The 27,931-nt window shown below is 42.0% G+C and overlaps 1 protein-coding gene and 1 long non-coding RNA gene across 4 annotated transcripts in view; one reads left to right on the top strand and one right to left on the bottom strand.

Annotated features, from left to right (window-relative positions):
- Positions 1 to 27,931, top strand: part of LOC147302418 (uncharacterized) — a 54,262-nt gene that overhangs the window by 8,033 nt on the left and 18,298 nt on the right. The window lies entirely within an intron of this gene.
- LOC147302419 (zona pellucida sperm-binding protein 3-like) lies at positions 14,414 to 22,350 on the bottom strand. 3 transcript variants are annotated; one of them, XM_086283737.1, is made up of 11 exons: positions 21,918 to 22,350; positions 21,723 to 21,825; positions 21,169 to 21,287; positions 20,970 to 21,088; positions 19,904 to 20,007; positions 19,060 to 19,237; positions 18,740 to 18,857; positions 15,607 to 15,698; positions 15,387 to 15,481; positions 14,726 to 14,893; positions 14,414 to 14,584 (listed from the first exon to the last, which is right to left on the bottom strand). In XM_086283737.1, exons 1-11 carry the CDS (start codon positions 22,272 to 22,274, stop codon positions 14,460 to 14,462), a joined length of 1,578 nt encoding a protein of 525 aa, XP_086139863.1. In that variant the 5' UTR covers positions 22,275 to 22,350; the 3' UTR covers positions 14,414 to 14,459. The 3 variants fall into 3 exon arrangements, with proteins under 3 accessions (XP_086139863.1, XP_086139864.1, XP_086139865.1); XM_086283738.1 differs by having other exon boundaries at positions 14,415 to 14,584; positions 14,726 to 14,863; positions 21,918 to 22,349; XM_086283739.1 differs by lacking the exon at positions 14,414 to 14,584 and having other exon boundaries at positions 14,731 to 14,863; positions 15,345 to 15,481; positions 21,918 to 22,348.

The following is a 27,931-nucleotide window of genomic DNA, read 5'->3' on the forward strand; positions in this document are numbered from 1 at the left end:
ACAAACAAACCTGATTTAGGGCTCCGTATGGCATGGACAAAAACAGATGAGTCATATATAAGATAAAGAAAAATCAGCTTGGGTCACTCTGAATGTCATCTTCTTTCTGCTGTCCCTAACTAACTTAAAAGCTCTGCGGGTTCAGGTTAACCTTTCTCGTGTCCTTAACATTGGACAGGCAAAAGTTAAACAGAAATCACTGTAAGATTTATCCATTATATAACAAAAGATGTGACAATCAGGATCTCACTGCTCTATATGTGATTCTGTTAAATGGTCATAATGCTGGTGTGGCTTTAATCCACCTACCATTTACATTTATAGCATGCTTTTGTAATGCGCACAAAACCTAAATGACCACAAACGAATCACCACGTTAATGGTAAACTCAGGGCCTTAAAGCCTGCCCGAGGGCTTGAATTACCCAGCTATTAGTCCAGATATGGAAAGATTTTTACACTGAACCCAAATAAGATCCTGAACTGAAGAATTCAGAAATATTCACTGATATGATATTAAATTTTAGTCAAGCTTTTGGCCTGGTCTGTCCTAAAAAGTCATGATACACATACACAGACACACAGCAAACAGAAATGTCCACTGTCCAATGGTCACAATGTATACTTAATCTTCTCACTCTGTTTTCTGCACCACATCCTGGTTAGTGGATTAAACAGACATTCAAACATCCACTTTGCCGCTAAATGAATCCAGCATTGCAAAAATTTCACCGTAATTATCGATTTCTAAGTGGCCTTACAAGCAGCATCAGTCAAAGTCTCCTTCAAACACAACAATTATTATATTACAGTAACCATGGTGATTTATTTGCTGTATGATTTGCAGTGGAAATGTATTTATGGATGGGAGTAGGCGGAGGATCAGCAAGTGTGTATGTGTGAGTGCGTTTGTGCCAAGGGCTAAATCAATTAAATACCTTGCCAACATACACTCTCGGTCTCTCTCTCTCTCTCACACGCACACACACACATACACACACACACAACCACTTTGACCTCTGAGCTATGAACACAGATTTATATGAGAACGAGATGCTTAAAAAGTCTTCCGCATTTATTAGTAATAATAATAATATTGTTGCTATTTGCAGACATTTAATTGGAAATAAACAATAAAATATTCATATAGATGAGTAGGCAGATATTAAAAATGCTCTGACTTAATTATTCTTCAAGCATGTGTGTTTATTTTGAAACATTTTTCATCAGTGGTACAAAAGCTGTTAACCACTGAAATTCTTCAATCGCAACAATGGGTGTATTGCTCCATCTAGTGGACATAGATGGCATAAAAACATTGAAAGCTGTTCTATAATGCACGGGCTTATAGATCCAGCGCATTCAGATTGAATATACTGAGTGGACTGGTGCTTTTAGACTGAAAGGTACACTTCCTGCCATGATTTCCCTCTGTGTCCCCATCCAAAAATAAATAAATAAATAAATAAATAAAATAAAAATCTTTTCAACTGATAACCACATTTCACTTGTTTAATCTTATACAGAGTCATTTTTTCTTGTCTTGTATATACTACATACACTATATTTATTTTATATATTTATTCAATTTCGTTGTTCTTAAAAGCACAAAGACAATAAAAATTCTGATTCTGATCTGAAAAAGTGTTGGTTAAAAAAACCTCCCATCAAACAGTGTTATATCTATTCATTCTCACAGCGGGTTATATTTACATGATAAATATTAGCTTATTATTGGAACACCATATGCAATAAAGAATCACATACACATGCCATAGCAAAAACAACAACTGACTAGAAGCCCAATAATCAACAACATTCTTATGACATGACTAACAGCTGCTTTGGTATACCTTTCCCCAGTCACCCCTTACCTAACATGTGGATTATAAACAACCCTGTAAGCTAAACAAAAATGACACTGGTTAGACCCAGATACACAAATCTGCCTTTAAGCTGCTGGGTGACTTTCTGTCTATATATACTTCACTAGTAATTAAACCTGGAGTACAAAGTTCTGAGTAAAAACACTCAGAGGTTCTTTCAGACTGTTCTTTGCCAAAGTAATGTATCCTTAAATGTTAATATTCCTCTGTGGTCCAGCACTGAAGGCTTTTCAGGGAGTTTTTTTTAAACAACCTGATAATAATAAAATACAAAAGTCCAGCCTAGAAGTAATAAATGCATGAACTAGTTTTTCACCATCACTCTGAGACAGCCCGTAATAGTAATTTCTTAAGTCTGCTCCCCCCCCAGCAGCTCTTTATCCCAGTGGGTCATATATCAAGATGGAGGTAGCCATCATGATGTTTACTTTGTGAATTCTGGATTTAGAAGCGCCATCATTGTGTGATGGAGCAGCCGTGCTCCTGCACGAAACGATCGATGCTGACCTGACCGTGATTCACAAGCCAGAAGTCACAGGTCGCGATTCTGTAAAACATTTTGCAGAGGCAAGTCATTTATTGACTCTATGCACTTAAAGTCCAAAAGCCTGCCATGCTGTTCATCTCTGTAAATGGAGCAGGAGGTGGATCCAGGAGGTGGGTAAAACGAGGGCCAGTTTCTGGCACTTCTGCACTGGCTTTAATTTTCAGCTCCGGAGGTTGATTCACCGAGTTTTGGCAAGATCTATTCTAGTTAAATATTGCTACAACACCTAGCTGCATTTATCTTCATTGTAAACTGTAACCATGTTTCAGTTCAGTTAGCCAGTGGGTGACCCTTGGCTTACTACATCCAAGCAGCACGGCTCTGTCCTACATGAGTGCAAATATCAGCTGGAAAACAGGCAGCCAACAATCAGAAACATTTAACCAGGATCTGCTCACATTTTTTGAGTTAACGCGCAACTAATGATATTTGCCTCGACAACCTTATGCTTATGAGTTTTTCAGCTGTGAATACTCAGCATTACAAAGTGTTATAGTAGATCTACAACCAGATCCACTATAATATTTCAGATGTTTCAAAGGCAAATCAAACATACTTGACAGATGTAATATTTCCAGCCCTCACTAACATGTTTCACCAACTACCAAAGGCTTAATTTTTATTCTACCCAATACTTCCAGTCATTTTCCCTGAACACGATCTGTGCTGAATACTATTCTGTTGAGAAAAAAAACCAAAGGAACAGCTTCAGCTTACATTGTATTGTGCAAATTATAGATTTTTAGGGATAATAGCCTGAATTTGCTGTAATTTTGTTCAGTAGTGCCAACTACCCTGAGCCTAGTTCTGCCAAAGCTTTATTCATGTCTGGTCTTTACCTTACAAAGTAAAGTGCCTTGATATAGCTGTTGTTGTGAACTGACCACTGAACTGGTCATTCAAAGGCCGGCCTATATACAAAACGGCACAAATAGTGCACTTCTCCCGGGGTGTCTGAGGTCCTCAATAACTGAATTGTTCTGACCTTGTCAACACTGCCAACATAAACACACATTTATGTCAATATTTAAAGGATTTAAAATGAAACTACCATAAAAAGAAACTGCACAATGTCAGCACTGGTTATCCCATAATGTGCCACTACCTTGGTCTGCCACTGGAGTGCAGCATAGCAAAATAAATGTCACAGAAAAAGCAGCAAATAGGTTTAACTATATGTTACATATTGAAGTATTTATTTGGATGGTCTTAGAAGATAATCCTTGAGCACAAATAGCACAGTTTTAAAAACAGCAAAGTAACTGGCAAGTGAAAATGTTCAACTAGGGGCACTGACAGTCTTACTCTGTTCATTTATTACTGTGATAGAGTCACTATGTGACCTGTAAAACTGCAGAACTGGCATTAAAATATGACCATCTAACAGAGCATTCATGTATTTGAAATCTGCTCAAGGCAAGTAACATTTAAAAAAAAATCAAATATCTGTGTCTGATTGATCATGTCTGATGTTGAGGCAGGCTGGTTGCTTCAGCTGCAGGTGGCAATGTTGCTCTGTGATAGATGGCTCCGTTTTTTTTGAGCTCCTCTGCCTTTTTTGTTATTGTTCTGATGAATGGGTAAAAAATGCTGTGTGGAATAGAGACTTCACGGAGGCACACATCATTAAAGGTGGAACAGATTATTCTTGACAAATTGGATTCGGCCTGCGTAGACAACAAATCATAGCGGCGGAAGAGCGGCAAGCTGAGATGTAGGAATTTCTTATTTTGCATTATTTTAAAGTGATGCATCCGGAGTTTTGGTAATCCATGAAACGTTGATTTTAAAGGCTCTGGAAGAACATGAAAAACAAAAAAAACAATATAGATCAACCAGGTTTTTGAGTCTGGACTGCAGATTAATCTGTGGTCCCCTATCCTCAGCAGCCACAGGTGTCAAAACAGGAAAAAACTGTACATGGGTGTGATATAGGAAGCTAGTGGTGGAGAAGCAAGTAATGGCTAATATATCTTACAAACAGGTTTAAAGGCTGACAATGTGGAAAATCCTGTTTTCTTTGTTCCCAACCTGGAAATTGTGCTGCCGATTTATCAGCCGTTGAAAGATATAGGCCCAGTGCAGGAGATAAGCAGGAAAGAGGGATCATGTATGGATGGTGTGGCGGGATACATACGTCTCACGCACACGGAGGGAAATGACTCTCCGGGGAATGAAAACCAGGAGGATGGGTCGGAGAGAAAAACAGGATTCTGCCTCTGTATGAGGCAAAAGCAAAACAGAGGTGCTGACGGCTTCCTCCATCCAGACCCGGTGGGAGCGCTTATCCAGTTTTGCGTTGTGAGATAAGAAGGGGATTTATTTATTCAGGTTGATAGCCCTGGCACACTTTGAATGATAAAGGGTGTGTGCGCGTATGTGTGTGTTTGGGTGCTGTGTGTTCATCCACTTTCAGCATGCCAGTCAGGATTAAAGGTCATGGTCTATAGGACAAATGTGTGTATATTAGAATCCATAAATGAGGGGTGTGAGTTTCTTCATTTTCTTATGCCTTTGTCTGGAGACTTGTTCCTGTTTCGTGCACCTGAGAGCAGCGATCAAACACATTTCCATTTAAGCACATGGAAAACATGAGAACAGGGGGAGTGGGTGGGTGGGTGGGGGAGCTCAGATCAAACGCGAAGGCCAGAATATTTTCATCCATTGTCTTCCAAAGAAAACCACATCTAAAGTGGGAATAAACGGAAAGGGAGCCCTTTGTTGTGGTTATCCTCCTGGTGGTTAAAAGGAAGGTGTTGGGTTCACTGTGCAATGGATCTGATGTTATTTCAGTCAGAAAAGACATCTGTTCAACTGTAAGTCACGTCCGTGCTAACTTCCCTGGTGCAGATGCTTCCCTGCGCGGTGATTTATTTGTCTCACATGGCGAGTGTTTTGGGCCGGCGAGGTTCTGAGCGGTTCTGTTGGCGCAGCTGACGCGGAGCCACGGGGAGAGCTGGCCTTCGGGAAATACTTTCTTTTGGTTTTAGGAGATGTTGCGTTTGGCTCGTGCACCACATCTACATACGGTTAAGAGGAGAGCTGCTTTTGAACCACAGAACTGCAAGCCTGAGAAAAGTTTTCAGTGAATTAATTCTTCCTCTGCGCTCCCTCTTTCGCAATCTTTAGTTCTGAATTGGCTGTCCAGATGTGGAGCTTGACTCAACACTGACATCCCAAAATATGCAGTTGGCTGAGATTTGTTCCACTACCGCATGCAGACACAGGCTGTCCCTATTTTTATTCTGAACATTACTTCACATGGTCCCCCCAAGATATTTGACTTCACTGAAAATTTTAAAAGCAACCAAATGAACCTTTAAGTAATACTTGTGGGTCAGGATACTATTTGTGAGACTAATCGCGAATTGGGCAACATCATGGGAAACACAGGATGTAGAAAGACAAGCGAAGTCTAAACAAGGGGCTTTATTTTTAATCTAACAGTGGTAGATGCTGGGTTCAAATCTCTGTGGAGGTTTCATGTTCTCTCTGGGCCTGCGTGATCTCCCGGTACTCCGGCTTCCTCCCACAGTCCAAACACATGCAATGTTGGGTTAACTGGTGATGCTAAATTGGCTGTAGGCATCAATGTGAGTGTGACTGATGTCTCTCTCTCTTTGTAAGCTTTGCAAAAGACTGGTAACCTTTCCAGGGTGTACCCAGCCTCTTGTGCTATAACAGCTGAGAAGGGCTCCTCCTCGGTAAGCAGAAAATGATGGATGGATGGATTTGCAAGAATAATTTGAATGTGAATTTTTCTAAATTAATTCAATGAGAAATGTAATTCATTTAATTCATTTGGCCCAACAACAACATCCAGGACTAAACATCAAGCCATTTAAGAAGTTGCTGCAGTTCCTCAAATGGCCACTTGAGGCTGGCTCCAAAAGTTAGTCAAATAATGAACGCTCCGGTGTTTTCTCCCTTTATGACAAATGCAATTGGTGGGTCAGTGTTTATATAAATTACCTGCTTAGGTCTAAAAGCCTTTGCAAGAAAAAAAAAAGACATGTAATCGAATGAAATGAAAACATTTGCAAAACTTTTTAGGCATCCGGTGAGTAAAGTTAGGTGTAATTACAGGTTTGGCTGTTTCAAGTGACAGCCCAGCAAACATGGTTGAGACCCAGACATTATATCTCTGGTCAAACTGTTTGAAAAATTGAACCGATCTGGACAGATGAAAACGTTTGTACGTAGACTAGATGTCTAGTAGGATTGTCTCTTACCAAGTGACAAGTTACTGCAAAGGATTTAAATGCATCTGTCATTGATTTCTTGTGACAATGGCTAATGTAATGGTTATTAAGATAAGATAAGATAAGATAACCTTTATTAGTCCCACACGTGGGAAATTTGTTTTGTCACAGCAGGAAGTGGACAGTGCAAAAGTTATGAGGCAAAAATTAGAATACAATAAGAATAAATACAGTACACAACTGTACAGAATAGAATAAAATAAAATACTATATACAGTAGAATAAAATAAAATAAATATACACGGCTGTGAACAGCTGTGAATAGAGACAGACTCGTATTTCCAGATTTGCATCTAGAATTATGCCTCATTTGTTTGAATGGTGAACTTGACATGTGAGACTGTTACAAATTTGACTCCTCTGTCCACAGTGTCAGCATCATAACCACAGGGAATGGACTGGTTAAGTTTGAAGTCAATTAGTGCAGTAGGCTGAAAAAGAACAGGGCTTGAAAGTGTGAGATCTCAAGTTAGTGTCACCATCGAGCACAAACAATTCTTTAGGACAAATCTTCTCTTGCTGTAAAGTCTAACAAAGACATCAAGGCAATACTGAAGATGTACCTCGAATTGACATCTTGGTATGTCCTCAGCGTTTACGGTCAGAGGTAGGAAACTCCAGGCTGGGAACCGCATAAAGGTCTGTCTGCCAGCGCCATGGGTGGCCCCACGGGACCCTTAGAGCCTGAATGACAAAACAAATTTCACAATAGCATCAAGTGGAAAAAAAGAGATCAGAGAGCCTCCATCAGGGATGTCTGGGGATACATTAAAGGTGTGGCACTGCAGGTCAAGCCACTACTTCCCTCTTTCCTCCTCTGGGAGAGACCCCAGTGTCTCTTACAACAGGAAGAGACTGAAGGTCAAAGCACAGACCCATTGTCTTCCTGCCTGTGTGACAGACGTCTGTCTATTTTGCTTTATTATCTCTGCCTCAAACATGCTTAAACAGACACCTTTGCATATGAGGTAACAAAGAAACATGTATTTTATACATGAAGAACATGAAAACCTCTAAGTGCTCAGCAACTATGCGCTTTAATGGCAACAAGTGGCTGCAGTTACTTAGAGTACATTTTTAAATTTCAACTTTTTATGTTTTACTTCCTGTGAGCTGAAAAGCCTTGCAGCTTTGTTGCAATTTTAAATATAGGCTGTGATGCCCAATATTAATCTGTACTTGTGCTAATATATCAAACATTTGATGAGATGGAACGCCAGGACTGCCATAATGAATTAATTAAATACACCATTAAATAATTAATTAAATGTGTCAATAATTAATTAAAATTGGAATTAATTAATTAAATAGTTATGACACATGTAATTAATTAATTATTGACACATTTAATTAATTATTTATGTATTTCACATTTTAATTAATTATTGACACATTTAATTAATTAATTATTGACACATTTAATTAATTATTTATGTATTTCACATTTTAATTAATTATTGACACATTTAATTAATTATTGACACATTTAATTAATTATTTAATGATATATTTATTTATTTCATTTTGGCAGTCCTGGCGCCTGGCTCTCATCATGAAATAATTTTATCTGTCAGCCTCACCCATCAAACTCAGGGGGCGGGGTTAACGCTGCCCATGCAGCTTCTCTAACATTTGATTGGTTGCCGTGCAAAGTAAGTCAAAACAGGTCGATCCTAGATAATCGATTGCTTGTGTAGACTTGGGGCAGCCAGTTATCCCAGAATGCAGATCAAATCACAGGCAGCAATGGTGGTGGTGTAGTTTTAAAATACCCCGTTTTTCTGTCACCAGCTACACTTTTAACAGTGTTTTAGCCGCGAATGTCGCGACGTATGTCTGGTCAGGTTGTCAACATAGAACATGCTTGCAAAAGTGCTCAGATGTTTTCAGAGATTTCACTAGCTCTGCTAACAATTAGCATGCAGAGTGCACCGAGGGGGTACATTAACCGGTTTGTTTACATTTTCCACTCTCCGTGTTCCACATGTTGCATTCGCAGATTCTCATTTTCACCAAACGATCGTCTCTTTCCGCCTGGTCTTGTGTCTCTGTGCTTCTGTAACATAAAGAACGAGCTGACATTTTTCTCACGAAACCAGCGATCAGCTCAACAGACCCTCAGTTTACCTGCATGCATCCTCCTCCTCATCTGTCAGCTGTTTAACACCTGCTGCTAATTCAAGAAACATGCCTAGTTACCTGGTGATAGTCACAGTTTAACTGGGCAGCCGGTGCTCGATATAAAGCAATGTCAGCGCATTTTTCTGCACAAGATAAGTAAATATAGTGTTTTCCCCGAGCGCAGAGCTGCTGGAGCTTGTTTCCTTACAGAGCACTTTATAGGCGAACCAGCTTCATCAGCGGCTGATATCCAATCACCGGCACACAGCTTTGAAACCTCAGCTGAGTTTTAGCTCTCAGTGGTTAAACGCTGGACTTCATTCACTCAGGTTCTGTCTGTCGGGTCACGTTTACTTCGCTGTTTTATTTACAACTGAGCAAATCGGTTTGGCTGAGGTTAAAGTTACGTTTCATAACTGCATAGTTTCACAGACGTTTAATGGTTCACTGGCACATGTGTTAGACTGAACTATCATCTAAATATCATCTGTTTTTTAATAGTTATTCAACTGTATTCTAAGCACCAGCTGTCTGTTAGAATGTGATTTTTTTTTCTCTCTGTTGGCAGACGTATAAAAATGCGCAGGAAAATCTGACGTGCATGGCACTTCAGCGACGATATTTAGGGAGGAATAAACACACATCAAACATAAATGAACCATTTGCCTGTCTCCATAATTGAGAGCATTTTCTCTTCTTATCTCAACACTCTCTCTCTCTCTCTCTCTCTCTCTCTTTTTTTTTTTTTTTTTTTTTTTTTTTTTTTGCTTTTTCGGTCATGTTATGTTTACCTGTCAAAGGCTTGTTACAAACTATGAAACACATTGTGCAGACTTCTGGATGTTAGAAGAAAACTAATACTGCTCATGAATGAGACTAAAGGCAGGAAGGTGTCCTTTAAGACTAAACATGTTAATAGGACCTCCCTATTTATATCATAGTTTATGATATAGCACGTGTATTTCAGTAATAGCCTGCTGAGGCCACTATACGTGCTGGCCTCATATCAAATGTGAAGGCAGACTGAGTCTATGTTTGACGTTTTTTATATCTAATCTTCCTTTTCAAACATTTAAACAGCAGCGAGTCTGCAGCTGAGGGAATACAAGAAGGCATGCGTGTGTGTGTACAAGATCTGCATAAAATCAGAAAATGGACAAACTACAGACAATGACAGACCAGCAGGTTTACAGGCAGGCAGGAACTTATTGGACTGAAAGGAAGCAGGGGCTGGTGGCATGCAGTCTGACAAGTAGACAGAGCTACACCCCTCCAGCCACCATCACTTCTCAGTCTATTATCTTGCCTCCATAATGCCCTCGGCTAACTTCATAGGCATTTCCTCAGTGTGAAAGACACACGTGGCCTCTTTGATAAGATAAACGGCAGAAAATAAAGGCACGGCAAACCGAAAACCCTTTTTGCTTCTCCAGCCAAACAATCCAAATGTCTATTTCAGTAGATAAGGTCGCACAGACAGACCGCCACACCCCTGAAACCTCAGAGACGCACACTTGTCCCTTTGTGCCCCGATAAAGGAGTCCGGTGGATGCATGTAATCAGCATATTATTGATAGTCTTAATAAGAAAGGCTCTGAGTCACTGAAGCCATTAGCCTGGATAAAAGAGGCTTAATTGTTTTGTGTGTGTGCACGCCGGTACTTGTGTATGTGTGTCTTAGGGTGTGCACACGTTCCCGGGCTAAGATCAGGCTAATTAAATCCATTTCCTTCGTTTAGAAGTTTTTTTCACTCTTAATTAAGAGGGTTAATCATGGGTCTGGACAGAGGTGGCGTGCATGTTTGCGTGCACGCACGCTCTCCACACCATGGCTGGCTGTAAACGGTGCAATCTGTATGAGAGGAATATAATAACACAATGAGTATTCATGGATTAAATTAAACAGCCTTTGATATTTATCTGCATTCAAAAAAAGGAGCGAATATTTTAGGTCAGATAGGATCTAGTAAATGATAGAGTCGTCTGCCTTGAATTTCAAAAGCTGAGTGTAATAACACATCACAATCTCTTTGATAATGGTCCCCTGTGTCTGTCTTTGTTAAATGAAAAAACAACAACACCATCACAGCTCCAGTTGAAAATAACAGCAGTTTTCTTGTCTCAAGGAGGAATCAGCACGCTGTGGTTTCTTGTCAAAACCATCAACCAACAGGTCTGGTGTTAATACCAACTTCTGTCATCACCACCAATGTGTGCTATGAGAGGACGTCTGCAGCATACCAATGGTGTGGAACAATATTCCCCAGCACGCTCCATCTACAGCAATAATATCGTTATGGCTGCCAGACATGAGAGGACTCTCCCTGCCTGCCACTGGACACACACCATTACTTTTGATGGCCCGCGTGTATGTGTGTGTACATGAGAGTAAAAGTGGCCGTGTGCTCTGAGTGTCTGTGTGTGTGAGTGGGTGTGTGTGCACTTGTGCCCTTAGGGTCACACATCCTGTTGGGGAAAACGGCTGATTCAGGACTCTCAACCATTGTGCTTGTCAACTTGAGTCCGTGCCTCTATAACCGTTAGACATCTGTGGGTGGGCAACCATCTTCAGTATGATGATGATGATCTGATGTGGCCATAACAACACATTAACACGTTTTACACTCTGTTGACTCCTCCAAAAGCTGCAGGCTTGTTTTTTTGGGGTGAGTTTGTAAAAAACACACTTGTCTTTTCAGCCCGCATGTGGAATTTAGATTGTAATGTAGAAAAGAGCCCCATGCCGGCTAAATGAAACGTGGTAGATGTGCCGATTTACCAGAATGAAATAAAGCATCAAATGACTTCAGTTTATATTAGAAGCGTGGATGTAGCTAGGGTTCAGTTTTATTTGCCACCTGCGAACGGGAGGCTCAGCTCCACCTGTTACTTTGCGGTGTGTTGACTTTAACTTTATTTAAACTTTAGATTCAACTAAAAATAGTACAAAGATAACATTAAAATCACAATCCAGCGTCTGTGAAGCTGCACACACTCGTTCACACACACACGTTAGGCACTAACTAACCATTGATATGTGATCAGCCAATCACACGGCACCAGCTCAATGCATTTAGGTATGTAGACGTGGTCAAGGCGATCTTCTGAAGTTTGAACTGAAGATCAAATTGGGGAAGAAAGAGGAAAGAAATAATTCCCTGGTCTAATGAGTCTGGAGTTCTGCTTCTGGTAGAGACAGAATTTGGCATAAACACTCTGAATCCGTCCTGCCTCGTATAAATGGATCAGGCTGCTGGTGGTATAATGGTGTGGGGATACATTTAATCACCACAGCCTACCTGAGAACTGTTGCTGACCATGTCTATGTCCACAGAGTGCCCATCTAATGATAGCAACAGACTAACACACCGTGTCACAAAGGTCACATCTCAAATTGGTTTCATGAGTTGGCTGTACTTAACTGGCCTCCACAGTCACCAGATCTCAATCCAACAGAGAACCTCTGGGCTGTGGTGGAACGGGAGATTCTCATCATCGATATGAAGGCAACCAATCTGAAGCAGCTGTGTGATGCAATCTTGTTGATGTGACCCAAATCTCTGAAAAATGTTTCCATCACCTTGCTCAGTCTATACCACAAAAGAATTAAGGCAATTCTGATTTGCACTCTCTGACTAATAAGGTGGCTGGTGATTGCAATGCCTTGCTTTTTGAGGCCAAGCTACATTCCACAGGTATCACACCAGTAAGGCTCAATAGAAATTCCAGGTGCAAATCTGTTGTGTCTGCAGTCCTAAAAAAACTTTTAGCACACAGTGTTGTTTTAAAAAAAAGAAAAAGAGGTGGTTCAGCTCAGAAGGAAATTCTTTAAAAACACAATTCTGTTATCAAAGTCAAAAATGAACGCATTTAAGAATAAAAGTTTAGATTTAACAGTGAATATGTAGGCTCAGATTACATTTCACATACATCCAAAATCTATGCCTGTACCTGAGACTTTAAGTAGAGACAAACCCAACTCTACAAAGTGTTTTAGCTTATTTCAGCACCCGTGGTTTAAGTTTAGTCTAGCTCTAAATGGACTAAACAACAGAATGCAATGAGCATTTATGACTTAAAGAAGAGTATTTTTCTCTCACGCTGGCAGAGACTAAAAAGTAGAGTGAATATTAAAATAAAGCTAATGTGTCTTCTGGATGCAAGCTGCTAAGAAAATGTCAATCTCACTTTTCACATTCCCTCCAAATGGGCAAAAGTATTAGTTGCTATTTCCATTATGAAAAAGGCAAATATGTTTACCAGTGAATGCAAAGCCAATTGTGCGTCCTCAGACTGCAAAAGTAAGCCATTCTGTTGGAACATGTGGCCACTGGTTTCCTGTTCTCGCCTCTTTGTTCTCTAGCTTTTTGCAGAAAGAGGTTCGTGTCTAGTGTGTTAGTGTCCATCACTGTGTCTCAGAGTGTGCATGCTTGTCGCTGTCATGCGTCCTGCTGGTGCATCGTTAGGTATGGCTTTTTATTAGCCTCTGGTGTGCTGGAGATGGGGAGGGTGGGGGCGGTCAGCATCGCTCTGGCAGTAAACTAGCACAGCCGTCAGCCCTGCACATAGGAACAAACACCCCATTAAACCAAGGCCTTCACATATTACTGTAATAAAAGCCCCTGCTCTCGCCTTTATGGGCTTTTTAATTATGTCTATTCGTCTTCCCGGGCTTGTGAGCAACAGTTCATGATGAGCCCCATTTCATGAATACTCCACCACTGGCAGAAAGCTGGAGGGGGGTGAATTAAAGGGGACACACACACACACAAAACAAAAAACATGAAAATGGCCCGAGTCTGAAAATATGACTATTGCTCCTGGAATGGTACTTTTTATTTTACCTCGCAGTGTGTTGTCAGTGCAGCTACTTTTACCATTTTTTTCCCCCTCCGGAGTTCTTTGTTTTAGATGTGGATTATTACAAAGATGGAAAAATCTCAAGCAGCTCAAGTGAATTGCATGGCAGCTTGGTAGTAATGGCGTGTATTAAATTAGCTCCCAGAGAACAGGGCAGCGGCTGGACAAGCTTGGAGGAAAAAAATAAAAAATAAAAAATAAAAAATGAACCAACCAAATCATCCCTGCATGAATTTAGCAAAAAGAGTCTGCACCCAGGCTCATTTTATACCTCGAGTACTTTTCCTTTGGTGCGCTTTTACATTCTAGTTTGTTCAAAATCATATTGGATTTACAATAAAGGTCGGGCAGTGGCCACACCCGCCCTGCGCCATATGAAAACTCTGAATCACATACAGTAATGTGTTCACACCTTGAAGCAGGCTCAATGTAAGACCCTGCCTGGTATTAAAGGATACTGATTGATAGAGTAATATAAAACATGTTGTGTTAACAGTGTACATTTTATGGCCAAGTCATTTTCTCGCAAGGGTGGCCACTCCAGCACAGCCCCTTAACCACAAGAGTACCTAAGCATGCAAGCATCACTGTGGATGCCACCAAGCAGAAGTGAAAGCAGAAAAAGTTCAGCTGTGGAAAACCTTGATAACCCCCATGTTCGAATTTGGAATTTATATCCATTGCATAATGAACTTTGGTTAAATAGACCTCTGGTCCTTCATCTATACTTAAAGGGAGGAAAACAAAGATCGAGGCATGGGTATGAATGCTTTATTTTCTTAAATCAGGTGCAAACAGAGTATCCAGTGGGTTTGCAAGGGCTGCTGCAAATCACAGTGCTGGTGAAAACTAACACCACAGCAAGCGCCATCCAGACTCCACACAGCAGGGCTACTGCTGAAAACAAGGCTGAAAAAGGGAGGATGAGGACAGAAGACAAATATTACCACTTCTATTAGCAGTTGAGAGAAAACTCAAGGGAGTGGGAACAAAGTCAAGTCAGAGTGTTTTTTTTTTAAAACCCCTTGAGTTGTTTTGTGGGTGTCTAACCAGCTCGAGTGACTTCTTGTGTCTGCTGCAGAGAAACTGGTTCTGGAGGAAGCTCAAGCGGCTCAGTCGACCCCTCTTCCAGAACGTTCTCCTCCAGCAGGATGGGGCCAAGAGCAGCCGTCCCCTCCCACCGCAGAGCTGCATAAAAATAAGCAAATCCAATATGGGCTGGAAGGGAAACAACAATCTTCTTAGTGCATTTAGCCAGCTGAGTAAACCATTCCCGACACGACTGATTGGTTGGACAATTAAAGGGATTAACTCAAAATCAATCCACCACATAAATGGCATGTGTGCCAAATGAGTGCAAGCAAGCTCGTCTAAACACGGGTGGAGCCTCTGCTTGTGTAGGTTTGTGGCTGATTGCATTATACTCCATATGAATGCATTTAAACTAAATACAAAAAAGTACTTCTAAAATATGTATGTTTGCTACTTTTATGGCATTTTAGACAGCCTTGTATCAGCTAGTCACAGCCCCTTAACAAAAAACACCTTTTTAAAATAATGTTTGCCAAAATTAAATCAACAGATTCTGCATATGCAAATGCTTTTCATAATGAAAGTGGTTAGAATAGCATAATTCCCCCCCACTGGGCCGGCATCACATGTTCAGGACCTGTCCCAGGTTGTCATGTAGCGTCGCTTCTGCAAACTGTACCATCATTTGCTGCAAGGCTTCTTTTCCATCTCTGCGTGCCGCAGCTGGTCTCACAGCAGCTACACACCTTATTGTCTCCACCTGATGCCACCCATCTGTCCAGAGCCGAAAATGCATTGTTAGGAGGAAGCGCAGCAAAGCTTTGCATTAGCATTAGAGCCATGGCAACGAATCTGAAGGCAAACACCTGTACAGTAGAGCAATCTTTGTGTAAACTGACCTCTTGGCTTCAGACAGGAATGAGCAGGCTTTGTGCTCCGAGTCGACGGGTGCAGAGACTGGCGTTGCTTTCAGCTGACATGTGATGTAGAGCTATGAGAAAGTTAAACGACATGGAAATGTATTAGTGTTCAGAATGGATGTGCTATTGCTGTGCAAAATATGACAAACTGCATCAGTAATCCTGACAGGTATGGAGAGCCAAAACTGCCATAATTTAAAAAAAAAAAAAAAAAACAAACAAAAAAAAACTATTTGACTCAAAACAAATATGCCATTAAATGGACCAAGAAATTAAACAAAAACCCCTTTAATCACACAATTTAGTGATTTATTTACTTCAGTACTCGTGGGCAATATACAGTAGCTTGCAAAAGTATTCGGCCCCCTTGAACTTTTCCACATTTTGTCACATTACAGCCACAAACATGAATCAATTTTATTGGAATTCCACGTTAAAGACTAACAAAAAGTGGTGCACACGTGAGAGTTGGAACGAAAATCATACATGATTCCAAACATTTTTTTTACAAATAACTGCAAAGTGGGGTGTGCATAATTATTCAGCCCCCATTTGGTCTGAGTGCAGTCAGTTGCACATAGACATTGCCTGATGAGTGTTATAGACTAAATAGAGTGCACCTGTGTGTAATCTAATATCAGTAGAAATACAGCTGCTCTGTGACGGCCTCAGAGGTTGTCTAAGAGAATATTGGGAGCAACAACACCATGAAGTCATAAAGTTATTGAGAAATTTAAAGCAGGCTTAGGCTGCAAAAAGATTTCCCAAGCCTTGAACATCCCACGGAGCACTGTTCAAGCGATCATTCAGAGATGGAAGGAGTATGGCACAAGTGTAAACCTACCAAGACAAGGCCGTCCACCTAAACTCACAGGCCGAACAAGGAGAGCGCTGATCAGAAATGCAGCCAAGAGGCCCATGGTGACTCTGGACGAGCTGCAGAGATCTACAGCTCAGGTGGGGAATCTGTCCATAGGACAACTATTAGTCGTGCACTGCACAAAGTTGGTCTTTATGGAAGAGTGGCAAGAAGAAAGCCATTGTTAACAGAAAACCATAAGAAGTCCCGTTTGCAGTTTGCCACAAGCCATGTGGGGAACACAGCAAACATGTGGAAGAAGGTGCTCTGGTCAGATGAGACCAAAATGGAACTTTTTGGCCAAAATGCAAAACGCTATGTGTGGAAAACTAACACTGCACATCACTCTGAACACACCATCCCCACTGTCAAATATGGGGATGCCAGCATCATGCTCTGGGGGGGCTTCTCTTCAGCAGGGACAGGAAGCTGGTCAGAGTTGATGGGAAGATGGATGGAGCTAAATACAGGGCAATCTTGGAAGAAAACCTCTTTGAGTCTGCAAAAGACTTGAGACTGGGGCGGAGGTTCACCTTCCAGCAGGACAACGACCCTAAACATAAAGCCAGGGCAACAATGGCATGGTTTAAAACAAAACATATCCATGTGTTAGAATGGCCCAGTCAAAGTCCAGATCTAAATCCAATCGAGGATCTGTGGCAAGATCTGAAAACTGCTGTTCATCTAATCTGACTGAGCTGGAGCTGTTTTGCAAAGAAGAATGGGCAAAGAGTTCAGTCTGTAGATGTGCAAAGCTGGTAGAGACAGACCCTAAAGGACTGGCAGCTGTAACTGCAGCAAAAGGTGGTTCTACAAAGTATTGACTCAGGGGGCTGAATAATTACGCACACCCCACTTTGCAGTTATTTATTTGTAAAAAATAAATAAATAAATAAATGTTTGGAGTCATGTATGATTTTCGTTCCACTTCTGTACACCACTTTGTGTTGGTCTTTCACGTGGAATTCCAATAAAATTGATTCATGTTTGTGGCTGTAATGTGACAAAATGTGGAAAAGTTCAAGGGGGCCGAATACTTTTGCAAGCCACTGTACATTCCTACCTTCACTTATGATAACGGGATCTGGGTAGTAACCAAAAGAAGGAGACTATGGATACAAATTGCAGAAATAAACTTGTTCTAAAAGGGTGGTCAGGTCTCTCCTTTAGACATTTGATGAGTTTTGTCATTCAGGAGGAGATTAGGGTAGAGTTTATACTTCTCCATATCAAAAAGGAGCTAGTTCAAAAAAAGTTCAGGCATCTGGAAACTACCCAGATGAGGCGTTTTGAGTTTGTAACCCTGGGATCAGGCCCCGTGGCAGACCCAGGACCTGCTGGACAGATTATATCTCTAGAATTACTTGGGAATACCTCATCGTTCCCCCAGAAGAGCCCGTGTATACAGAAGCACATGAGAAATGTAGAAGGAAGAAATGTAGGAAACGAGAATTCTGAAATAAACCTTCAAAACAATTAAATATAATATAATTATAATTACTTCCTATTGCATTTCCTGTCTAACAAAATAAAACTGTAATTATTTAAATATAAATGGAAAATTCTAAAGATACAAAAAGGAAGAGACGGGTAAATAAAATGAAAACTTGATTTAAAATTCATAAAATTAAAGCAAATACAAATAAATACGAAACATAATTCATATAAGCTTTCCTCCAACACTGTGGTGCATTTCATAACGAATAATTTCTTTATAACCTTTTAATTTTGGCACTCTGTCCTCCACAGCCCGGTGTTTTCACAAACAACGTTAGCCCGTTTCGCATTAGCACATCAATAGCAACGTTTTTAGGCTCTTATGGATTCAAAGTGGCTTGCTGCATTTGGGAGGTAACGGTTTCTAAATGGCAAACTGATCAAACTTAATGTAATGTTACGATCCAACGCTGACGTAAAAGGCACACAAGAAAAGCTTTTCTGGAGTTGATACTGGCTCATATTTATGGCAGGGATCCTAAACCTATAAAATGGTTATCAATGGTTACCACAAAGGGCATTCATTTCCTCCATTTCCACACAAAGCTTCTGAGGATACTGTAGCCCTGAAACAACACTTTCAAAACACATATTAGGTGTCGGCTTGCTATATATAAAAACTAACAGAAGGCAAGGAGAAAAAAGTAAAGTGGTTAAACTAACACCTCAGGTGCTGCAAATCGCACCTCTCTATAGTAGCTTCAGGATACGTGATCAGTAGTTTCAAAACTGCATAAACATCTTTATACTACTTACAGTCTTCCTGTCGTCTTGGTGGAACCTGAAGGCCTTCAGCTGGAAGTGGAGTTTATCCTCGTGGCTCCTCGGCATGAAGTAAGACTTGGATCCCGTCAGCTTAGTGTCAGTTAAACATCTCATGTTTGGAAAAAAAGAACAGGTGTGAGTTTTACATGCATAAATCTGCTGATTATATGCACCATTTGTTACACAACTGTAACCCTAACAGTAAGTCTTGATTATTATGTCTAGCGGACTCTTTGAAACAAAGACAGGCAGTGACGTATTTAGTGTCACTTTAAGGTACAGTATTCCACAGACGATCCACAGCTTCTCACCCGTGGTTGTTAATGAGGCTGTATCTGGGTTGTGAGTATGGATCTGGGTTCGCAGTGGCCACGCAGCTGTCCACGTAGACCCTCAGAGGTACGTGGTTACCCCTGAGGACCGCCGCCTCAATGTGCATCACGTCATTCAGGAAATAAACGCTGGAAGGCCTCTGCGACTGCCAGTCCTCTAATCAAATACAGAGGAAAAAAGTATGAGTGTAATGCTGGGGCCATCAATCTGATTAGATGAAACTAAAATGATGCCCGTGGGAGAGAGTGTGGCACTGTTTCAGCAGACAGTAGGATATCGGTACTGGAACAGTAAGAGAAAAATACTTTAAAGAGGACAATAAATGAATCATTAACCTGAGTAGGAAACACAAATGAGGTCTGTGCCTTTAAAAACTAGTTTAAAACTTTCATAATTTCCTTTATAACTGCATCCAGTCCAAACAGGGTTATAGTAAGTAAATCAGAGCTGGAGTACGGTTCTGCTCATATGATGACGAACACCAGTGTGGTGCGGTGCCTGTCTGCAGCGCATAGCTTAGAATTAATTAGAAAACACACAATCAGCAGTATATTGATCACTCCATTGTGCGAGTGACCCCGTCGGGTCAGCTGCGAACTACGAGGCATGTAATTTCAGCTCATCACCATGCAAAAGTTTCACTCCTGTTTATCAAGCCGGTGTTTAGCATCTTTAACAGTCGCGACGAAGACCGCGAGGCCTCAAGTGATTGCAATTACGCCTGTCGCCGGGGAAATTAGCCAGACCGGCTGGTGCACATCAAAAGTTTCTCTTCCCCTCAGAACATAAGCTCCAAGTTTGTCATTTCTGACCTGCCCTCACCTGTCATGAGATGCAGGGAGAAGTGCAGCCGCTGTTCCACTTGCATGAGGGACGCAAACGGCTTCGAGGTGGGTCTCAAGGCATCGCTGTTTACGTAATGCCTCCTGTGAAGACAATTACAGGAAGGAGGGGCGTTTCACTCAAGAGAGCCCCATCAAGGATGAAGAATATTCACGCCACGGACAGAAAGATAGGAGTTAAACATCTGCAGGTAAACATACCTATAAAAAAAGGGGTTTGTGCATGGCTCACCAAGGCGAGTTTAGGGGCATTTTTAGTACTATATACTGTAGGATGAACTTTAAACCAGTTTAAGCTACAGTTCTCCGTTACTGGTGTGAGACATCATGCATCCTGACACCTATAGATGGTAATACTGACACGGTGCTACAGATTCATAAGCCCTGGAGGTAACTCTGTACAACCTGTGCTAACAGCTAGATTTGTATACTCTAGGAAATTTGGACGACCATCAGGCTCAGGGAAGTGAAAGTAATGAGAAAGGAGGGTGAATTCCTCTTGGTACAAAAGGTCTAATGATTGCATAAATGTCAGTTGAAAAAGATAAATATCTTTATGTTTCAATCATGTGGTACAACTTTTATTGAATATAATATGATTCCTGCCTCTTTCCCCTCACCCCGAACCGGTTGCTACAGATGGCTGCCCTTCCTTAAAGCTAGTACTTCTGGAGGTTACTTCCTGGTAAAAGGGAGTTTTCCTTCCCACTGTAGCAAAGTGCTTGCGCATAGAGGGTTGCCTAATTGTTGTTTTCTCTCCATTACTGCATGGTCTTTACCTGACAATATAAAGCATCTTGGTGTTGTCATTTGCTGCTATACAAATAAAAATGAATTAAACTGAATATTTAGAGAAAAAAAAAAAAGGCACTTGTGCATAGCTGCCTTAGGTTTGGTCTCTCCTATCCATCCATCCCCTCCAGCAACAGAGAGAAGGCAAAATGCTGAACTCATAGCTTCTGACATCACATTGATTACATTTATCCTTTTACAGACATTTAGAATGAATCTCTAACGAGCATGGGGGGTAAACCACAAGGCGTTACCTTTTGTAGTGGCACTGAATTACCACTTCAACAGGGTTGGTCTTTAAAATGAAAGTGTTGCTAATCGGAGTCGGAGAGTACATCAGAGTAAATGTGTAGATGATGGCTTCTTCAGTCATCTGAAGAAAGTATTAAACAGTTAAGAGTGAAGTGAAATGCACAATAGTAAATAGGCCTGAGAAAACGGAGCGCCACACACCGTCACTGTGCTGCCGCAGCCCTCCAGCTCTGTTTGAAACCCCAGGACGAGTTTCTCAGTGTCTACCGCAGCGCAGTCTCCTAAGGTCAGATCACTCGGACGGATCAACTGACCGTTTCCTAAGAACAAAGCGGAGAAGGCGCAGCTTAAATCGAGACCATTACCTGAGGCCATTTTATTCTTCAGTCAATAACACTCACGAGTGGAGGTTCAGCCACAGGACAAACAGAAAAGTTTCTTAATGCACTGCTGTAAAATCAGCATTCGAGCACCCGACAGACAAGCCGAATGCCCCTTCACAGAGTGAAGAAATAAGAGGAAACGTAATATTGATCACCGAGACCATTGTCTGTGCCATTTGCAGTAATCAGCAGTGAGTATCCCATCTTCACTGTTCCATTCAATTTTCCAATTTGGGCCTCTAATCTAAACCTTTCCTTTTTAGACATCAGAGCAGAAGGTATGTTAAGTGGACCTGTGCCGGTGCCACTGCGGATAAAAAAAAAACCCCCTGCAAATCCGATCAATTTAAACAAATAATGGGCAGCCATTACCTAGGAAGTTTCGCTTGACCTCAATGGTGACCTTTACTTCGCCACAGTGCACCACTACACTGTCAGCTGGCACAGGAACCTGCTCCTCAAACTTCACTGGAACCTGGAATATCATCCGAATGGATTATATAGTTCAGAGAATTCAATAATTGCTATGTAGCTGTCCAAAAATAATAATTTTTTTTTTTACACTACCTTTGATTTCTGCTTGACTGCTAGGTTTAGATCTGGGTCTTGTTCCTGCAATTGTGACAACTCTTGAGTTTGGACGGTCTCCCCCTGCTCCAGCTGGGAAGGTTTTTGCTTCCTGAGCTGGTGGCTCCTGACCCGGTAGCTGACAGGAAAGCCGGCCGGATCCTTTTGTTCCATCTCGCTCGAGTGACGTCCGGCTGTCTGCAGTGATCTTGGCAGCTGCGAGCTTGTTGTCACTTGTTCTTTTGGGATTTGGCTAAAAGTGTCATTGGTGCTGACGTTTAACCAATTTTGTGTAGCGAAGCAGAAGTTTCCAGCTAAGAAGAAAAGCAGAAAGCTGAACACAAACCCCAGCTCCATTAGAAGTTTTCACAAAACAAAACAGCACTGCTGTGCTTGTCTCTTCACCAGAAATCAGGTATAGGAACTTGGCACTGGCTCCACCTACTCCTAATGACTTGATTGGATTCCAGCCTGGAGTATTTCAGTATTGATTGCTGCGCTTGCTCCATTATACAGCACCAAATCACAACAGCAGCACCTCAAGGTGCTTTACTGTAAGATAAAGATCCTACAATAAAACAAAGAACACTCCAAATATCAGATAACTCTCTATGAACAAGCAGTTGGTGAAAGTGGGAAGGAAAAACACCCTATTAACAGGAAGTAACCTCTGGCAAAACCATCTGCCATGACAGGTTGGGGTGAGGGGGAGGCAGCACAATAATGTGTATATTTGTATTGTGGGGAAAAAGGCGGGGTTTGTGTTCATCTTTTTGCTTTTCTACTTTAGCTGCGCTACACAAAATTGGTTAAACGTTAGCACCAGTGACACTTTTAGCCAAATCCCAAAAGGGCAAATGCTGCCATCTGCTAAATGTCCAGCAATGAACAAAGACTTTTATAAACAGAAACAAGCCTGACCCCCTAACAGTAAGTGGCTTTCACGGCCCTCGTGAGGCAAATCAATCTACGCTCTCATGGAGTTTGAGCCCCCCGCCATCCCTCGTGTTTTGATGCTGCATGATCTTGAATGTCAAGGCGATGCGGTCAGCAGTTAGCAGAGTTCAGCAGAGATGCTCATAAAACTGAGATTTATGATCATCCACTGAGAGATTTCACAAATGTCACCACCGCCGCTACCAAATGTATGAGTGTGTGTGTGCTGGTCAGCGGCGTGTATGACGCGTAACAGGAAGCATGGGGTGTGTCTTGAGGCTGTGCCAGCAGGCATGTCAGTCTTGCAGATGCCCTGTTTTCTTCTTCACCTGTTTTCATTCGACCTGTCATAAATATCATCAATGGTTTATGGTCTGTTTAAGATCTAAAGTTTGATAGATAGATTGCCTTGCTCCATATCATTTATGGTCCCTTTAAAATCTTTCTAAACTTGGTAATGCAATGCAAACCCAACAACTTGTTACTGTCTTTCTAATTGCATTTTCTGTGCCTCAGAGGCATTTCCAAACCAACAAACAATATAAAGTCAAAACATTTTCAATAACAACACAACAGAAAATGTGAAGTATTTTGGAATACACCTTGAAGGATAACGTTTTCCTCAGAAAAATATGTTTTTTGCTGTGCCTTGCTGCACAGGCAGTCAGTCCATGAGTGTATTTCAGTCTATGCACACCTCCAAGATGCTTGTATTTGTTCACAGTGTGGATCAGTTTTCTGGTAATGAAAGTGGGCTGGGTTGATGGTTTCCTCCTAAAATCAACTGACATTTCCTTTGTCTTTGCGGTGTTGAGGATGAGATTTGCACTCTCACACCATTTAATAAAATGTTCAGTGGCGCATGTCTTTCCTCTCCATCATATAAGAGGCTTGCTAAATCTGGATCATCTGCATGCTTAATAAATGTCTGTTAGGAAAAGAGTTGGTATACAAAATAAACAAAAACAGAGATAAAACACAATCCTGAGGGCAATCAGCAGCAGCTCCTTGGAGTAGTGGTTTCAACATTCGCCTTACGTATGTGAGATCTTTGGGTAAAGAGTGGGCAGAGACACAAACCCAGCCTCAGGGAGTCACAAGCTAGTGTACTGCTAGTGCTGATCCCAGATACACTATCCAGGTCCCAAGCCTGGATAAATGGGAGCGTTGAGTCATGAATTGCACCTGGTGTAAAAAGCTGTGCCAAATCAAGCATGTGGATCTACTGTGGTGACTACCTTTAGTGGGGTTACACAGTGGTGCAGTGGTTGGCACTATCAAGAAGGTTCTAAGGAAAACTAGAAGTTATCACCTTATTCCAGATTGGGATGTTGGGAATTTTCTGCCTTTGAGTAAATGGATGGATGGAATTTAATGCTACTAAAGTTCCAATACCATCCCATATGTTGGACAGATAATGTGAATGCATTCATCCATCCATTCATCCACCCATCCATCCATCCATTCACTTCCACTTATCCTTTTTCAGGGTTGCAGGGGGTGCTGGAGCCTATCCCAGCAGTCATAGGGCGAGAGGCGGGGTACACCCTGGACAGGTCGCCAGTCTGTCGCAGGGCTAACACACCGGGACAGACAACCATTCACACTCACATTCACTCTTATGGGCAATTTAGATTTTTCAGTTAACCTATCCCCACAAAGTGCATGCATACAGTACATATTAAATGTACTGTATGTATTATTAAATCGTTATTTTACTTCAAAAAATGTTGGCTAACTTCATGTATTGGGTAGATTAACATGTACATGTAATATATCCTGGCCCCCAAACCTGCACAGGGTATCTACCCCAGTGCTAAAAGTGAGCGTGGTGCTCTTTTCATCCAAGGTGTTCCTTTTTCAGTCCAAATACAATTTCACTTGTTTCCAAAAACAAGTCTGGTTTAACCAGATGTTTTTCGCCCACTGAACCTTTCCGCAGCTTTTTTGCCGTCATATGGGTTTTGTTTCGGGGTTTTTTGCTTTGCCCTTCTGGCCAACAGATGTGCAGCTCTTTCAGATCTTGTTTGGTCCATAACTGAACTTTCCTAATGCAGTTTCAGACAGAAGCAAGCTGAAGACAGTGAAATATATTGTCTGTTGGCACGGATTTCATTTTCAGATCCTCACTCGGTTCAAGGAAGGGGTTGGGATTGTCACCGTGCGACCAAAACACTAATATTTAACCTTTTGAATTATTTCAGGCTAAAGAAGTCAGTAAACGTCTTCTACAGAGTGCTGTAGGAGAGAGTGCACATGTCACATTAGTTGGGTTTTTTTTTTTTGGCTTTTTAAAGCGTATGGCATAAAAAGCAACCACTGGCACCTGTAATTTCGATATATCTGAGGAAATAAACTCTATGCAAAACTATAACATTACCTCAAACAAAAACCATAATAAGATCTTCTTGGGGGGGAAAAATCCTGCTTTAAAAGCTAAATGAGTTTAAATAGCTTCCCCTTGATACAGACACACTAATCCTTGCTGACCTACAGGAATACATTATAGCTCTTTTTCTCTCTCAGGATCTCCCTGCAGACTACCCAACAGAGAGGCTGCTATTGTCAGGAACTGGCTTTTATCTTTTGCTGATCACTGGCAAAACAAAGAGAGGTGTGTGTATGTGTGTGCTAGTTTGGGGGGGGGAGTGAAATCAGTCCATCCCTGCCAGTCAGACCCCCGCTGCCACCAATCTCTAACTTGGTTAGCTCCCTCTAATTTGGCCCCCGGAGGGCCCTAATGTGGTTCCCTGTGGGGGTTTGTGAAAGGGCCTGGCAGCTTCTACCCCTAAGCACACACACACACACACACACACACACACACACACACACACACACACACACACACACACACACACACACACACAGCTGCCACTCCCATCAGCTTCTGTTTCCAATATTCCTGATGCATTTTTGAAACAACAAGGACAGGATGATGCAGGTAAAACAGGCCGATTCTCTGCTAAGACAATAAACACACACACGCGCGTTCTCCCACTCACTTCTACCAGATGGAAAATCATCAAACGCCATGGCACACCGACAACACAGATGCTCAGAGAGAGCAACACGCGCACGCACGCACACACACACACACACACATACATGCAGGAAAACACACGTGTCCCCTGTCACATTTTGCTGACAGCACAAAGTCATGGAAACAGCTCGATTTGGCCCTCGCTGCACTGCGCCATACGGATTACGGTTATGGAGGCTCATTAAAAACATGTAGTGGGAGATGGATTAGTTATAGCCTGCTGTTGTGGTGGGCGAACAGCGCTTCAAGATCAGCGGATTTCTGTGCGTTTTGTCAGCGCTCATGTGGCGGTGAATAGGTTTTGCGTGGGATAGGGGAGATATTTCTGAGGGATATTTTGCCTTCCAACATGTACTGCCATGTGCTTTTAAGGCACTGGCATCATTTATGGGGCCACTGCTTCAAACTATCTTGGTAGATTGTCAGACTTATATAAGTCTGACAATCTGCCAAGATAGTTGAAAAGGTTGAAACTGAAGCACGCGAGGGGAAAAGAACCAAGGAAGTAAGTGTGAGAGTAAGAAGAGAAAGTGAGAAAGGCCTGGGAGTAGAAAGACCGGGGGAAGGGAGGGAGAAAGTCAAAACAAAGGAGGGAGAGGAGAAAAATGTGGCTGGGGTCAGTGAACCTTGGGGTTGGGGATAACAGACAAGCAGCTCTGTGGGTCCCGGCGGGCGCAACGTGAAATAACAGCACGCTGGGCTCTGATTCACGGCCCATCAGCGGCCATATCCAACACATCTCCACACAAGGACGCACATTCTGCTTTCACACAGTCTCGGGTACAAACTCGCACATAGGGTTCGTGCACAGGCACACACACACACACGCACGCATGCAGGGAGCTAATGGACTGTTATTAAAGACATGCATCACACTGCGTCACCTACTGACCACACGCAAAGCCCTCCACACATCTGCACATTGCTGCAATGCACACACACACACTAGTGGGATAACAATCTCCCAGCACAGCAATAACAGCTGATGTATCATTTAGCAGAGAGCTGGAAGTGACACGGCGAGGTGACAGTGACACAGACACACTCCTAACTCTGACAGCAGACACCGCTGCCCGCGCTCCACACAACCTAACCTCGTATTTTAAACACAACATCCGTGACATTTCTCATGAAGCCGGCAGCGTCTCCCTCAATGGCCTGCGAGCGGCCTTTGTCACGCTGTAAAGGTCTTCGGCGCTGGCTGATTGACAGGTGTCATCACCCCCATGCAGAGGAACAATGCGCTGACCTTAAGCCTCCACTCGGTCCTACATCGCGAGTGCTCTCAGAAACTTTCCTGTTTTACGATCTGATTTATGCACAAATGCCTTCATTAACTTTGTCCAGTCTCTAATTTCACACTTTCTAATTTCACAGTTCACACTTTGAGGTGGAACACTAACCCTAATCCTGTCTACAGAAACTAGAGGAATATGAAAACTAACTTTGTTTCAATTAAAAACCAAATCACTAAAAGCAGCCACTTTGCGTTGTAGGGTCTTTGCCCTCCAATAAAAAACGAGAATGCCCCAACGACTCCCTGTGAGCAAGCACTTGGAGACAGTGGGAAGGAAAAACTCCCTTTTAACAGGAAGAAACCTCCAGCAGAACCAGGCTCAGGGCAGGGTGAGCAATCTACGGTGACTGAGTGGATGGAGACAGGAGAAAAGACACACTGTGGAAGAGAGCCAGCGATTAATAATAACTAATGATTAAATGCAATCACAGTGCATCATGGGAAGTCCCTGCCACCCTAGGGCTTTTGCAGCATAACTAAACGAGGGTTCAGGGTCACCTGATCTAACCCCAACTATAAGATTTCTTAAATATTAACGATAGACGAAGATTACCCGTCTACGTCACCTGTAAGGTTTCCTCACTTTTAAAGCCAGGAAACGACAGGAAACAAATGATCTGAACATATTAACAAAACACGTGAGAAGGCTTTTAACCAAAGTGCCGTAAGAACGTGGGTGGCCCCACTGGGAATCAAACGTCGAAAGTGTTAAGAGCCCGCGGACCGTGCCGCACTCATGAC

The sequence above is a fragment of the Aulonocara sp. 'chitande type north' Nkhata Bay genome, linkage group LG23 (assembly GCF_057382095.1).
Source record: "Aulonocara sp. 'chitande type north' Nkhata Bay isolate Kocher_YH1m ecotype deep benthic linkage group LG23, A_spYH_male_GT1.1, whole genome shotgun sequence".
Taxonomy (NCBI): domain Eukaryota; kingdom Metazoa; phylum Chordata; class Actinopteri; order Cichliformes; family Cichlidae; genus Aulonocara; species Aulonocara sp. 'chitande type north' Nkhata Bay.

What these genes read in the sequence shown, in the direction of transcription:
- LOC147302419 (XM_086283737.1), bottom strand. Translation starts at nt 22,274, where the DNA reads ATGGAGCTGGGGTTTGTGTTCAGCTTTCTGCTTTTCTTCTTAGCTGGA. An exon ending in GCTGCGGCAGCACAGTGACG is followed by an intron (nt 21,089 to 21,168) that starts GTGTGTGGCGCT and finishes TACTTTCTTCAG; the next exon opens with ATGACTGAAGAAGCCATCAT. An exon ending in TTCCTGTCTGAAGCCAAGAG is followed by an intron (nt 15,482 to 15,606) that starts GTCAGTTTACAC and finishes GGCTCTGGACAG; the next exon opens with ATGGGTGGCATCAGGTGGAG.